This window comes from Cryptomeria japonica, chromosome 4 (assembly GCF_030272615.1).
Source record: "Cryptomeria japonica chromosome 4, Sugi_1.0, whole genome shotgun sequence".
NCBI classification, from domain to species: Eukaryota; Viridiplantae; Streptophyta; class Pinopsida; order Cupressales; family Cupressaceae; genus Cryptomeria; species Cryptomeria japonica.
The window spans coordinates 717,681,144-717,698,159 of NC_081408.1; the positions used below are offsets into that span (position 1 = coordinate 717,681,144).

The following is a 17,016-nucleotide window of genomic DNA, read 5'->3' on the forward strand; positions in this document are numbered from 1 at the left end:
TTGACATAAGGCATGTAAATTTGTACAGGGTATATAGGGGAGATTGTTTAGATCATTTTGGAAAAAGGATAAGAATGATAGGATGAATATATGGATTTGATGTAATGCGAAATATATCAGAGAGACTATGTATGTGAGGAATTCATTATAAGAGTTATTTCGGTACTGAGGTTTAGGGTTTTAATCGGAATAGACAGAGCTTAAACCAAAACTGTATTCTGGCATATGAGATGCTATATTAAGTTTCATACTTCTCTGGATTGTTGTCTGGATTGTTATGTAGTCAGTGAGGCTCCTATTGTGATGAGCAATGTGCTCTAGGTTGTAAGCCTTCCTACAAGTGCATGCCCATCATATATTGTAATATCTCTTTATATGATTAGTGAATTGATATTGTGGGTCACAAATCCCACCGTGGTTTTTACTCTTTGAGGTTTTCCACGTATAAATTTGTGTGTTATGTTTCTCATTTATGTGTTTGGCTTATTGGTTGCATTACTTCTTTCAATTATGTTTATATCGATATACCGATTGGTGTATGAATATTTTGTCAAGGCTAAAATCTACTATTCCGGTATAACACTGATTCACCCCCCCTCTCAGTGTTATTGGTTTCCAACATGACCCTGTGTGCTCGATTGTGTGATCATGTCTATGTGATTGCGTGATTTTGACTCTGTTATGCAATCCGTACAAACCTGCAAAATAAATGAAAAAAATCCATACGATCTAAAAAATCACACAAAAGACAAAGAAGGTTAAATTGTTGTTAATTCACGTCGGGTTCACCAAAATTTCATATGCTAAAATTCATAATATAATCAATCGGGAATCAAAGGGAAATCACAAATCCCTATCCTAATAGAATTCAAACAAAAACTCAATAAAATATAGATGCATATAGAATAATTCTAAACAATATAAAACTCCCTATTGTGCATAATGGCTTCCATTTCTCTTCTCTTCTTTGTGGTATGGTGGCTCTTGGATATCGCGCTGACAACCTGCAAATGACACAAAGATCCGAAGTTCGTGATTGTTGAAAATGGAGATTGAATGCTCAAATTATAGATAATTGGATGAGAATTGATTGAAAGGTGCAACAAATTGATCAAGAGGTGGAACTCAGGTGAGCTCACATGTTGATTGATAGTTGAACTGTTGATTTAGAGGTGAAACATAATTGATTGAATAGATAAAATGAGTCAACTGATTGAGACAAAAGTTGATTGAAGGATGAAAAAAAATGATTGGAGGAAATAAAGAGGAGGAGATAGTTAATTGATTGAAAGCTGACTAAGAGCTTTATTTAGAAAAAGTTAACTAAAAGATAGAAATAGAGATTGAAGAGATAATTGAATTAATTAATTTAGCATGTGCTTGAACTTTGACTTTGATTTTCAATTTAATCTTTGCATGAGATTTAATTCAAATATTGAATTTATTTTAAATTCAATTTGTTATTTGAATATATTTAGAACTTGACTTTGGAATTCAATTTGATTTTTGAAATCATGCACATGTATTTGGAACTGGAAGAAATATGAAATTGGAATTTAGAAGAATTTGAATGGAATTAGAAGAAATATAATATTAAATGAAATTAGAAAAAATTATAAATTAAATGAAATTAGCATTTGGGGATTTGGAATTTGAATAAGAGGAAATAATTAGTTAATTAAATAATTTAAATTAACTATTTAATTATTTAGAAATTGAATTTAATTAAATAATAAAGATTATTTAAATTAAAGGATTAAAATCACAATTAATTAAATAATAAATATTTAATTAATATCTAGAAAAGGGTTAATGATTAAATGATTAGAGATAGAAATTGAAAATGAATTTATTTAAATAATAAAGATTATTTAAATTGAGGATTAAAAATCATAATTAATTAAATAATAAATATTTAATTAACATTAGAAAATGGTTTAAATGATTAAATGAAGATAGAATTGAAACAGAATAATTAGTAAGATGATGAGGAAATATGAATTTAGAAGAATAAGATTAATTAATTTAATTAAATAATTAAATAATTATTTAATGAGTTAGAGGAATAATTAGTACATGATCAATGAGACATTTTTAGGTGTCTACATGCACCATCCTCCACCTTTTCTAATTTTTCATTTCATGCTCAAATGTGAAAACGTAGATACCTAAAATGACTAGCACATCACTTCATCTCTAATAATAAAATAATTTTTAATTATTTAATCATGCAAACTTGATTTTTCTCAGCATTTGCTCTATAGTTAAATGATGTATAATTATTTAATTATTTTATCCATTCTTTCACTCATGCACATTAATTAAATAATTTAAAAAAATATTTAATTAAATCCTTTTCCATTTATCTACTTTATTAAATAATATCTTATTATTTATTTAAAATGCAAACTAATGTATCCATTCATAGTTTCTATTTTTATCACTAGTCTTCATTTTAGAAATATAATCTTTCTTCCTAAGTTAACTCTTCTTCATTTTAGAAACACAATCGTTTTCTATCAATTAACTATTCTTCATTTTAGAAACATAATATACCTCTTTCAATTAACTATTCTCCCATTTAAAAATGTAAACCTCCTATTTTGTTAGCTCATCTTTTTTTTTAGTTTATTATTTCCTCTTACATCAGTGTACTCTGTCTCTAATTAGAAATTGTGCGTGCACATTCATTTATCATTTAAATAAATAGTCTATCTTTATCTTCTCAAGTCCTTGAATTGGTAAATTTCTATTTTCACTTGAGTTGACACCTTTTATTCTTCTATTACAATGCTCTATTGTGGTTTCTTTCCCTTCCATAATGACATCTCCTCCAATTCCCACATCGAACTCCACATTTTTTGAAGGTGCTTTCGGTTCTTCCACTTCTAGGGTTTCCTTGAAAATTTTCTATCCTCCATTCTAGTTGACAACCTCCTTAAAATACCAAGTCACTTTCCATAGACACTCAAACAAATGTACTTAATACACTTGTACTAGCATACAACTAAACCCCATGAAGGACAACTTGTGTCTAGACTTTTAAAACATCAAAAATAAATTTAAAAAGATAAATACCAAATAACAACTCATCAAATTACAACCTAGAAAATGGAGAAAGAGCCTTGCATTCTAAGGCAAGGAAGAACATGAATCCAGAGACGAACAAAGTCTCATAACATAATGCACATGAAAGAAGACCATTAGTCTCCCCACACACCCAAAGAGCCTCTTATCCTTCTTGTAGGTTCTCCAAAATGATCTACATCTCATATTAATGCAATTTATTTTTACAAAGAACCATTTAGTAATTCTATGTTCAAAATTCACAATAATTCACATAAATTCTAGCACCCCCTTAATATCATTTGCTTTGGTTTCCCAGAGGGAAAAATTCATGGGGATTTTGGGATGGAAGGGAAAGGGGTACCTACTCCTAGATCTATCAACTTAACAAACTGGAATCCACCTTCACTATAGTTGTTTTCGTCTTTGGAAAGGTTGAATCTCATTCCAAGAATGCCTATACCCATGTTCTGACAAATAAGGTTGTCCTCTTTCTCCTTCCCTTTCCTCATGTTGAGGAACTTCTCTTCATTCAAGACTTCCTTGATTTTCCAACCTCATTTCCTCTCTTTCTTTTTTCAAATATCCTTCATCCTCTTGCCATAGGGCCATCACCACACCTTTCCCTTTTTTCTTATGCCTTGATGAGGCAACTTTAGTTAACTTCCTTATCCTTTCTTTGTTGGAAGGGAGGGTGTCCTCCTCCCTTACAAACTCTATAAAATTCTTAGAGTTCTCTTCGTCAACCCAATCCTCAATATAATCCTCCATCCACTTAGAAAGGGAGTCCTCATTAGAGGTTTCAACAACCCTAGCTTATTTTGTCTAGTTCTCAATTTTGTCTCGAGTAGTCCTATAGGGGGCCAAATATTTCATGTGGTTGACAATAAGTAGGATGATCCCCTCATGGAGGATGGGTAATTTGGGATTTTTTTACTGCTTAGAGATGGGAAGCTCTAGCGAAGTTGAGAGGTAAAATGACACAGAAACAAGCAATTTATGTTGGAAATGATTCAACAAAGTAAAGTGATAATCGTAAATGTTCTTAAACCAACCCTCTAGGGTCACATACCTCATTTTTAATTTAATGATCATTGACCAAATAGGTTTGATAATGATTTTCTCATGACTTGAATGAAGTTTGAAAATATTCCTCCTTTAATTTCCTTTGAAGAAAAATTGCATTGCTTCTTCACCGACTTTCTTGTCTTTGATAATTTTCCTCGAATGAAGATTTTAAGATTGTTATTGTTGCATCTTATATTATGAAATATTCTAATTGAGAGTCCTAAAATTGAGTACTTATCTTCGCTAGATTAATACATCAACACATGTAATAATTAAAAATTAACTAAAAATCAATATATAAAAAAGAAAAAAAATCTGATCTCCATCCATTGACACCTCAACATAGCATAATAAATAAGCCCAAGGCAAGGTATAATAGGAATTGTTGCAAGGTGTGTGCCCTTGGTCTCCTTGTGTTGTGCAACACAATGCTTGGGTTTGTGACATGGCTTAACCATATCTTGTGGATTCATTAAATCTCATGGTTGTATCGAGCATTAATAGGTTGATCTTTTGGTGCAACAACACTCGTGTTTTTAACAAGTGGTATCAGATAGGTCATGAGTTCAAACCCCTCGCTTGCACTAAGGGGGATTGTTGCAAGGTGTGCACCCTTGGTCTCCTTGTGTTATGCAACACAGTGCTTGGGATTGTGACATGACTTAAACGCCTCTCAAGGATTCATTAAATCTCACAATTGTATCAAGCATTAATAGGTCAATCTTTTGGTGCAAGGACAATTGTGTTTTAAATAGGAATCATTGGGATGACATGTGAGGATACCCTTGGGTTGTATTTTAACCAAAATCACTAGACTAAGTTTGTATATATGTAAATAGATATTATTACCTTGACACCTCTATGCACTAGTTAAACTACAATCTACAAGCTATTTACACATGAATTAAATTAAATGTATTGCTCAAACTCCCAATAAGGGTAAGGTACGATGGGAGGTTTCAAAATCTATTTTCATGGAAGAGGTCTAATGAAACACATAAATTTATGCTACGAGATTATTTGGAATATTTTCTTGAAAAATTGCAGCCCCTACTTTTTATGACTACATATTTCATATAGGTGAAATTGGGGTGGGGCTAGCTCCACTAGGTTAGGATTTTTTTAAAACAAGTTGTCAATTAACTAATATTGTAGATTCATGCAAGAAAAGAAATAGAAGGGAAACGATGTTTATTTATTGATTCTTATTTGCAACATTTTTCATGAGATCATCAACTTTCTTAAATTTGGGAACTTAATAATTTTTTTTATTGAGGATTTGGTGAAACCTCTTCGGCTAGACACCATCATGCCTCATCCCTTATGATGTTGAAGCCTTGATGGACTCATTAAGAACCTTTCAACTTAGCAGACCAAAGACCAATTGACAAAGTTTAAAATTTTAATTCTGAATTGCACTACTGAATTCATGAGACTAGGGGAAAGGACCCAGTAGTTGAGCATGTTCCAATTGTTGTGAGGGTTGTTGATACCTTTTGTTCCAAAAATTGAACAAATAAAACCTATTGTTTGAAACAAAAAATATCAATTTTTGTTAGGAAATGTACCAACAGTTGTTAGGAAATGTACCAATAGTTGTTAAGAAATGTACTAATATTGTAAAAAGTAACCAATCAGGTGATGCCACATCAGCTGCACAACTATTGGGGTCTCTAATGCACGCCTATTGGTCTCACTTTTTTCTGGGGCTGTTTTGGACACCTTGGCAAAAAGCATGCTGATGTGGCATCATATTTGATGATGTGGCCCTGAAACCTTAGTTATAAGCAGGGGACTTGCCAAGTAAGCTGCTGTAAAAAAATCAGAGTGATTCGAAATTTCCAAGTAGGATTTTGAGAAGCGTGAAGTTAGGGTGCACGACTACTGGGTCCTTTCCCCTACTAGTTTTAAAATATTCTTATAAAATTAAAAAAAAAAAAAATCCCATCCATTGTTCTCTTTCTCCATTTTGGTTCCACCCAATAAGTTCATTTCCAATGCAATTCCACGGATTTAAGGAAACCAAACTACTTATCATATAGTTTTCCCGTATTGTGGATATAAAAGCATTTGGGAATATCCAGAGCCTCTAACGAATGAACAATGGCAGCTGCATACTTATCCATAGCTCCTACCGCTTCCGCTCACACCCATATGCCTAAGCAATTCTCAACTCCGAAATTTATTACCGCTTCTCGTCTCCCATTCACTTCAATCCCAACTACATCTCCATGTCGTCCTTTGTCTACATTGAATCACAAGAAGGTCCTCAGAATCATAGCACAAGTTCAAGTGCAGGAGGCTTCAGTATCTGGCAAGCAGAAAGAAGAGTTTGAAAGGAAACTATATGTGGGCAATATCCCTAGGACTTGTACCAATGAGGAGCTTGGTAAAATCTTTGCTGAATGTGGTGCTGTTGAGAAAGCAGAGGTATTTTCTTCTTCAATTATTTCTTTGACTATTCTTATAAATGTCAGACTGGTTTCCCAGCAGGAAATTAATGTATGTAATGTATTAAAAGTTTAATAAATTTATCCTATTCGGGACTACAAACCATATTAAAAATTTAAACAAGTACTGAATCAAATGTGGGTATTGCATATTAGTTTAGGGCTGTCAATGCCTTAGAAAGGGTTTGAATACCATACCATGCCATTTGTTTATTTCTGTTTTGATTCCTTTGTGAATCAACACCAAGTTTGCTAAATAAAATGTGCTCCTTGACATTGTTTTTGTAATAATTCCTATAAGTGGAGAATTTCTTTTATTAAATTTTGATGTTTAACTTTTCTTACCAGTTCTGTAAGCAGTAGTTCAAAACAAATGTTTGTTTTACTATAATTTTGGAACATATGTAGGTGTATAGTGCATCTTAGAAATAGGTGTCAGTCACACTTTGGCAATGATACCATGGATGGAGTTATGGGAATTTTATCAGATGCTACAGTACAAATCGGGAGCTATTTCCAAGAAACCAGTGCCATGAAAATTAAATCTTTACCTCTTCGCTCCAATTATTCAGGGTTCTGCATTTAAAGCTACCTTTGGATAATTTTAGGGAAGAAAAAAATCACTGCACGTTGCTTGCCATTTGGCTGGAAAGCTACCGAAGAACTCAGCATGTCTCCATTTCTTGTTTTCCCCTGGAGTTGAGGAGACAGGTTTCCAACCTACTGGAAATGATCTGGAATTTGACCTTTTTGAATTATTCTACACACTGCAGTCGGAGTAGAAGAGTCACAAGTCAGAGCACGTGATCTACCTATTTCCTGGACCAGCAAAATGCCCAGGGTGGCTCAAGAAAATAAGCTAGTCTTTAGGAATCACAGATGTGGCTTGCATTTGGCCTAGCAAAATTAAGTCTGAGCGTACTGACATGACCCTTCAGGATATGCATAAAGGGGTGGATCCTCTGGCTTCTTCTCTTAGTAGAAAGAGTTGGTGTTGCCTCAAGGCGAGGACTCACAAGGATCCCTAGTTCTTGATGAAGCTTATTAGGGCTGCTAAGTCAAAGGAGCTCCTATCAACTGTAACGATAACCCAGTGGTCTAAGGGAATGAACATAAACCCAGTTGTGTGCCCGGTGGAAGCTGATGGCAGGCCCACCCTGGATAAAAGCCTGTGAAGATCCCCAGTTCTCACCTAAGCTTATCATGTTTGCTAAGAACAAGATATTTGTCGGCATAAGGATAGCCCGGTGTTTCTAGCGGGGAGAACATAATGCCTGTTGTGTTCCCAGCAAGAGATCATGCGTACAAGAGCTGCCTAGAGTAGAGACATGATGAATTGTAAGGTAGCTAACGCATCTCTTCTACCTGTTGTAGTTATACAATTAGCATGGAATTTATCCTGGTCACCATTCAACCAGCTATTATTCACTTTGCTATTGAACCCATTTTGTGGTATCTGATTGCATTGACTAGTATTTAACAACGGTTTATTTATGGGGCCTTGTACTCATATCCTTCAACAAATCAAGATTTTCTTAACTCAAGTGTAAGGAAAATAAAGCATCTGTGAACAGCCTGCTATTTTTGGCAACAAAAGGTGAGATACTTAAAAGATCTACTCATAGTTGTCTTTTTCAAAATAGGAATCACTTCCCAAAGTTATTTCACTTGGAAATTAAAAAGTGTTCTTGAAAAGTAAAGATGACTATCATCAAAAAGATTCTAAAAGCTATGTTCCGTGTAGTTTCTGGGACAGGAATTACAGGGGATAACAATTACAAAATAGGAAAAATTAAAAAATTATAGGAAATTTCAATTATTCATTATAGAATCATATTATGTAACATTAGAGCTGAACGAGAATTCACATGTCAGTAACATACAAATTAACAAACTTCTATTGCTTTCATTGTTAATGTGAGTATATTTTCTATAAAAATTACAACAAAATGACCAAAGGCTACAAGGTACAATTACAAATTGACGAGGAAAGTTAGAAACTGAAATTTGTGCAATTGAATAAAATGACAGAAAAGAAAATGTTCAGCAACATTGTTACAATATGTCAAAATGTAAAAATGTTGTTGAACACTTTTTATCTCATAAATTTCACGTTGCCTTTCATTTAGAGAGAAATTGCTTATAATCTCATCAATACACTACATTAGTACAGGGTAGAGTAATTTGAACTTTCATCCTTTTCTTTCTGCACTCATTTGGGCTTCGTTACCTATATTGTATTCAAAATTTAGTGCATGTTCTCCATATTCTCCATTAAAATTCCTTCAAAATGTAAGGGGAGACAAAGTAAAACCATTAGCAGTAAAACAAATGACAGTGAATTGTAGCACATGTAATGCAGCTGTACATATTTATGTAGATCAATCTGGATTTACATAACGGTTATACCCCTTTTTTCTTCTCATCTTTGTGTTCTTTTTTAATTTTAAAACTGGACTTTTTGCAGTTTGGCCCATAACGGATGGCCTGTAGGGGATGGCTAGCCATGTCTGGGATGTTTGGGGAACATCTAGGTATCCCCCTGGCTATCCTGGGGACAGCTAGTCATCCCCTGCCATTTCTGAGGCACACCAGAAATGTTTCCTAAAATAAGTTTTGTAGGAGACGACACCAGAGAGGTTTCCTATACGTCCCTGGTGTGGGAATGGGTGGAAATAATGAGGGAATTCGTCCCCACAGAACATAGTCTAGAAGTTAACATTGCAATAGTTTAGGGGAAGACAATTTTTCATTTTGTGTTGCTATATAGTTTAGTTGCAATTACAACTTGGCTGCTATGAACTTCTTTTTAAGAGTGATACATTGTAACAGCTAGGAAGAAGCATTTACATTTATTACTAAATTAAATTATTGGATTAAACTTACTTTTGGCTTTTTGTATTGCCCATTTGCACAGGTTATGTATGATAAGTATACTAGGAGAAGTCGACGTTTTGGTTTCGTGACAATGAGCACTGTTGAGGATGCTCAAGCAGCTGCTGAAAAGCTGAATGGAACTGTGAGTCATCTTAGATTTGTTGCCAAGAAAACTGAATTTTGAGGTCTGCATCTTCTTGTTGACATAAAGTTGTGCATGTTGTAAATCCAGGAAATAGGTGGACGTGAGATTAAGGTAAATGTTACAGAGAAACCCTTGGATATGTCCACTTTAAATCGGCTGACAGAAGAAGTCCCATTCATTGAAAGCCCATATAAAGTATATGTGGGTAATCTGGCAAAGACAGTAACCACTGAAACCCTGAAAAATAAATTTTCTGAGAAGGGGAACGTTTTGGATGCAAAAGTCGTTTGTATACCGCAAACAAGAAAGTCATGTGGCTATGGATTTGTTTCGTTTTCATCAGAAGCTGACATGCAGGCTGCCATTTCCTCATTCAGTAATGCGGTGAGCTTACAAACTCTCTTAACCTTGCAATTATAACAAGGAAAGAATCAACATGTTGTTTTATGGACTAATTAATGGGTTTGAATCTTGAATTGCATATTAGCCATTTAATACACGAGAGCCAAGAGACACCTCTTACTTTCACTACTTTTTAACTTTAAAAGGTTGCTGATAAGTGCAGCAAATCCATTACCCATTTCAACACAAATCACCCTTCACCATACATAAGAAACAAATGTCAAAGAACAATTTGGAATTTGAGTTCTATCTTAAAAAATGACAATAACTATCAATAACTTAATTTACTGGTGCCACCATATCATCTGGACTGTTGTACCCAGCACCAAAACTGTACCGTGTGTCTGTTTATTACTATCTTGTGCTTGGTCACAAATTTTGAGGAAAATGGATGTAATTTGCAACTACTGCCATATTTACGCATTCATGTAAAATTTAAACCTAGCTCCCCTAGCTATCCTTTTTTGTGTAATAAACTCATAATTCCAAATTCTTTCTGATGATTTTAACCCAGCTTTATGCAAAGGTTTCCCCCTACCTCCCACCATGTTCACTCCTAAGTTTGACCTTTTCGTGACCCAAAGATCCATTTGCAGCCCCAATGCAGGTTTTGGAGAAAATTTGTGGTACACCTGATTTTCTCTGAAGTTCATGGCACCGCAACATAATGCTATGTGTGACTGTTAGAGATGGCTTTTGGCATTCCAATTGCTAGTTTAGATTTATTGTTTCCTATATCAGCACCTTCGGGCCTCTATTTTCAAATAGGATTGCATGGTCATACCTAAATGCTGTTGGAATTTCCACAAATCACTACATTCAACTTGATTTTGCATTCATCCGTTCCACACAGTCATTATTAGCGATCTAATTGATATCAGTCAAATTCATACACTAGTGTTCTTCCTCCCCCATAGGGTCTTCACTCTTCTGCAAGAAAAATAGGAAAGAAATACAAGGAACCACTACAAGTCTACCTCAGTTTGTGGCTCATTCTTCCTTAACAGCTAGCTATTTGCATGTTCACTTCTTCAAACTGCAAATTACAAGCTGGGTGAATTAGTATATGACATGCGAGATGTTACAACGCTCTTGTTATGCTCTAGTTTTCATTCTGCTTAATTTCCTGTTTTGTTGTAGTTCTCATTGTGTTTAATTATAGGTTTGTTTTCATAAAAATATATTAGATAAATCTAATCTCAATCACTATAGATGCAATCTGGCAAATCAGCCTAGTCACTAGAGTTTATGGTGAACCCTTCAGTGCTTGTTTGATTGCCACCTACTTAGCTAGACAATTGAGCTCTTAGCCAATTATTCGCATACACCCTTGGGCTTTTTCCATCTACAAAACTGGAAGTAAATTTTGAATGAGAGAGAGACCCCTCTCGATGACAACTAGCATACACCCTTGGGTTTGTACATCTACAAAACTTGAAGTAAATTTTGAATCCCTCTCCATCATCTTGTGCCTCTGTACACCCCCTACCTCTTCCCCCTCACTAATTCAAAATATACTGCAAGTTTTATAGATGGGAAAAACCTGAAGCTGTATGCTAGGGATTAGTGGAGAGTGGAGAGTGTGTAGCTAGTGATAGGTTGATTGAGAGAGTGCGGGAGGGGGCAAAGCAGAAAGAAGGGAGGTAATGGTCGGGGAAACAAGAGAAAGGGAGAGATGGGGAGGATGGGAGAGGGAGTAGGAGAGGAGATGGTTTTCCAGATGCCTCTTACGAGCAATTTCATCTAGTTGAGAAGGATAATTTCTAATCTTTTATTATTTACAAAATATGGCTTTCCTAAGTTATTATTTTATTTATTGAATCTGATTGTTCATTTTACCTTGTGTAGGAACTAGAAGGAAAACGAATGAGTGTGAATGTTGCATGAAGAATCAACCACAAATTGTGACTACTGACAAGAAGGACTACCATGTCTGAGTATCTGTTCATGGAGTGGACATTGAAGTATGCTCTATGGTGTATGCTTTATGAGGTCATATAAATTTGAGAAATTAAGGCAAATCTGCCCTTTTGATTGCAGGCCATGTATGAAAATTATTCTATCGAGGACAGTCAGAAGCAAATAACTGATGTATATCCTCCCTTCACATTTTGTCTGATGTGAAATTTAAAATTTTGGGCATTATCTACAATTCATGAGTATTTTAATGAACCGTGGGCAGAAGTTATGTGGAATTACTTGGGATTTAGTATTGAGGATTATAAATATCTCCCTCGATTTAATTTACCACACAGCTATGCTAGATTTTTTAAACTGCACATTGATGAATTGCATAACAGTCCCTTCCATTTAACCATGTATAATATACAGTAGTTTTACTTGAACATGGGAGCCTTTTGTGATTCAGAAATTTTAGCTAGGATTTTAATTTGGGTAGATTTCTGACTTTGGTTTGCTTAATGTTTGCTACTAACTTGGTCTACAATAACCCCATGTCCCTATGTGGCTGCTTAATTGCATTTTCTGCTTAAATTCAAGCAGCTGGAGTATTTCTGTGCAAATTTAAAATTGTGGGAAGAGTAGAATTTAGAGTCTTTCCTTGTTTTAGTGGAACATCTACTGTTTAGGAAATTAAAAAAAGTTTTGGAAAAAAAAGGGTGCTGGAAATAAGCTGCAACTGTATAGTGAGAAAAATGCAAGGTGGCTCCATAAATTTCTTTTCCTCCTTTTCATTTGCCTACAATTTCTCTCTCCAAATTTGACTTACAAAAATTATTATTAATACTGTTCATTCATATAGGGAAATAAGAAATAAGTAGCAACTGCATATTTTTAAGATGACTGCTTAAATTTAAGCAGCGAAATTAAATATTCAGGAGGTTGCCAGCTCCACAAATTACTCAAAGATCTGAACAGTGGCTGCTAGCCAAAACAAGCTAAGCAACATTATGGGGACCTGCCCTAAGGGAGTTTGTGCCGTGATAAGCATTGCCTGTTAATGCATTTGATTTTTTCCTCCAATAGTTTTATTGAGAGCTATTTCTTCCAAAGCATGGGATCTGCTTATGATCAGTGTTAACAGAATGATAAGTTTCTTTATTGAACATTTCTGTTAATCCGTGTTTATAGTTCTCTTAAATGATTACTGGATAATGTGCAAAATACAATCATTAATACTTGCAATAATATAACATAAAATACAAATACAATCATCAATACTTGCAATAATATAACATAAAATACAACTCATGAAGGACGATCTATAAAATATTTAAAACACCTAAAAAATGAAGATTTTAATAGACCGACTGCTGGAATCAAAGACTACGGTAATATCCCTCCATTGATAAAGATTTTTGAGATAACTCACTTGGTCATTCCAAGGTGAGCCACATCAGTAGCTTGTTGATGAATATGACGCGGTTTAATCTCATTTCCCACTGAAATCTTAAAAACTGGATCTAGGATCTACAGAGTTGCACCATATGATTGCTTCACAGCCAATGCAAAATTATATCAATATCTTGTTAACAATGTGCAAAGCACATCAATCATCAACTGGATACATCCATCTAGGGTATTTTGGACTTGATTGCTTCTGGTGAAATCTATAGGATTGAATATATATGAAATCAATTTTTCATTTATGATTATCTTGCTTATCATGGTCTATACTTATATGTACTCTTTGGGGTATAATGCCATTGTATACCCATGATTATACTGTTCTTTCTTAGTCTTTGCTGCCCAAAATTTGAGCATTCATTAGGTAAAGCAAGTTTATCATAAGCATGCTTAATTAAGTGGTGGTATCTTGCATCCATACCTTTTTGGAGGAATCATATACATGGGAAGAGGACCTGGTGTTGGTGCACCCTATCTTTATGGGTGTAGAGAGCTGTGTATATGCAACGCTGGCAAAAAAAATAAAATTTGCAGTCATGTAGTTGGGTGTTAATTTCCTTTCTACATACAATTAGCCACGTATTGTTGGTGCCAATTTTGAAAGATCAATTTTTTAGGTTATATTATCATGGTCCAAATTGTTGAAAGCAGAAACCATCGCCAACTGATATCATCTGATTCAATCAATGAACCAAAAACCCTGCGTACATAATACCTGGCTACTATTAATAGAGCAGTACCATACATACCAAAAACACAATTGGTTGGGTGTGATGGTGCACACGGTGCGATGACTGCAATGCCTTGTACTAGTGTCAAACCCCCACTCTACATTTGACCGTACTTTTTATCCAGCCATCAGAACTAGTACAAACCCTCACTCTACATTTGACCGTACTGTTTATCCAGCCATCGGAATGTTTATCCAGCCATCGGAATGCACCTTAGTTCTATTTGTTAATTAATTAAAAATCAGAATATAATGTATTTTTTTATTTTCAATTAAATTAATAAATATGATCAAATGTGTGATGAGGTGTTTGAGTAGATGTTGCTACATTTGTTGACATGGTGGGCTGATGCAATGCATTTGGTTTTCAAAATTGTGCGCTCTACACCCAAAGCTTGGCATTATTCAATTTGTCATTTTGTTAGATTTACCTGCATTTCAATTTTCCCATTGCTACCACATCATTGCCATGGATAGTTTTTGTTTTAAACTTTTGGTCATTTGCCATGGAAACATTTAAAACTTATTTTGGGGCCTGAATTGAACACTTTACAAACTGTTTTTTCTTGTCTAGATTGAAAATGTGGAGGGTTATTTCTTGAGTGTAATATCACAAAATTACAAAAGAACTCAACTATACAGGAACAAACTCAAGATGGTACAAATCCTTATTTTTCTCCTTTTCTTATCTTGACCACTGCCAAGCTAACCCAAGCTATGTCGTTTACCAATTTTATTATTCCTCCTGATATTAGATCATTTTATTATTCCTATTACTGATATTAGGTCATTTTATTATTCCTCCTACTGATATTGTATCTAATTCTTGTTTTACCTTAACTTTAACATTAAGGGTTAGTCATTAGGTTTCTTCTTTTTTTTCTTTCTTTTGCGCTTTCACCCCTTCGATTGAATTTTCATCATATGTGCTTCCTCCTAATCCATTTCAGATAAATTAATGTCCAAGGGAATTATCTCCACAATCCTTCAAGACTTCAACCACCTACATGAAATCCTTCTATTTTCAATAATCGCCAATTCTAGTAACTTTAGGAATTCCTTCTAATGCTATACTATTTTCCTTTATGCTAAATTTTGTATGTTGACTCCCTCTCTCCTTCCACTTCAATCTCTAAATTGAAAAGATTTTTAAAAAAGATTAAGACAATACAAAGCTTGCTTGATTTATCCCTTGATCCCCTAAAATGTTTGAGTTGGCTCACCCTCCATTCTATGATTTGTCCCATTTTTTTAGCATCTTTGAGATAACTTTTATTTTCTTGGCAAAATTATTAAATAATCAATCAAATTTCTATTCAACAAAAATAAATAAAATGCAACTTTTATAGAATAAAGTTACCATACCAACAAGATTTAATCTCAAAGTTTTTCCAGATTATCAAAAGGAATGTTATTTTTTTCAAAGAAAAATTGAATATCTTTGACTGTTATGGACAAAGGATTTTTTAATTACAACTACTCTTTCTAAATCAATTCTAATATCTTATTTTTTGTATATTTTTTAAATAGTGCATGGTAAACTTTTTAATGTGACAGTGACACTAACATGGACACAACACACCCTTGCCCCCATGTGAAATGCTTTTGAATCAGATCTATGAACAGGTGAGCTCACAATTGGGGGACCTCATCCCCAATTATCAAAGCCAAGTCTCAAACCTGTGAGCACACTGGATCAACAAAGGCACAAGCCTGTGATCACAACAAACAAATAAGAGTTTGAACTTTAGTTGCCACGACAACACCGCCACCACTTAACCAATACACTATGGGAAGAACCCAATTCTAATATCTTATTTTGATACTATATACCCTAGTAATTTTTCTTATGTAACCCGAAACATTCATTTCTTGGGATGATGCACCATACTCTAAACACCTCTTGAAAATGTTTTCTAAATGACTACAATGCACATCTTCTTTCTTTGAATAAGTTGTTAGATAATCTTAATACACAACTAGAATATCCTTTATTAAAATTTTCAAGGCTACATTCATTGCTACTTGGAATTTTTTTATTGCATTTATGAGTCCAAATGGAATTCACACACACACACACAAAAAAAAAATAAAAAAATTGTGAATGTAAAACTAAAGAGATTGAAAAGAAGAACTAAACAATCAACAAACACATATTTCAACCACACTCAAGATTATGACACTAAAAAGGAAGAAAAAGTTCTATAAACAAAATAAAACTAATTAAAGTGCAAACTCTATATTCATCCTTCGATTTGACAATCCCTTGATTTGATGTGTTCTTGTTATATGATATATACTCAGTTCTGCTCCATGATAGTGAATGCAAGATGGAAACTAAGCTAAGATGAGATGCAAAATGCTATGCTAAATGGATGTGAATATTCAAAAGGCGAGTAAACATTTATGCATTATGAGGGTATGAAGATGAAAGTGGATGGATTTTAGAAGGAAAATGGGGGGTTAAATAGGCTTGAATGAGAGATGGAGAGGCATGAGAAGGAGACACGTGTCCCTGAGAAGGTCATGTGTCATGGATGAGAATGACAAGGAGGACACATGGACACATGCCCATTTGGGAATGAGACACCCAAATTGGAAGGTTCTATTCCAAAAGAGATTTCAAAAGAGTGATATTCTCATGTTGTAGGATATTTGGGATATTTTCCCAAATTTTAGGGAGTTTCCCTCAAATTTGAAGGCATTTCCCAAATTTAGAAAAATTGAGATATTTTGGGGATGTGCACACATATGGTGTGGACAAAGGGATAAGGTTGACTAAAACCCTTGGTTAGCTAGGCAGGTTAGATTAGAGGAAAGGTTAGATGAGGGTTAAAGTTATGAGGCATGTGGAGGAAAATTTAATTAATCAAATTAATTTATTCTATGAGAGGATTTAAGAGGAAAACGTC

General features: G+C 34.3%; 1 protein-coding gene across 1 annotated transcript; it reads left to right on the forward strand.

The window, feature by feature from the left end:
- The first annotated feature begins 6,094 nt into the window (after window positions 1-6,094).
- On the forward strand, window positions 6,095-12,180 carry LOC131032108 (small ribosomal subunit protein cS22). Its single transcript, XM_057963034.2, has 4 exons — window positions 6,095-6,564; window positions 9,502-9,603; window positions 9,694-9,990; window positions 11,857-12,180. The coding sequence occupies exons 1-4, from the start codon at window positions 6,238-6,240 to the stop codon at window positions 11,893-11,895; spliced, it is 765 nt and encodes a 254-aa protein (XP_057819017.1). The 5' UTR covers window positions 6,095-6,237; the 3' UTR covers window positions 11,896-12,180.
- The last annotated feature ends 4,836 nt before the right edge of the window (window positions 12,181-17,016 follow it).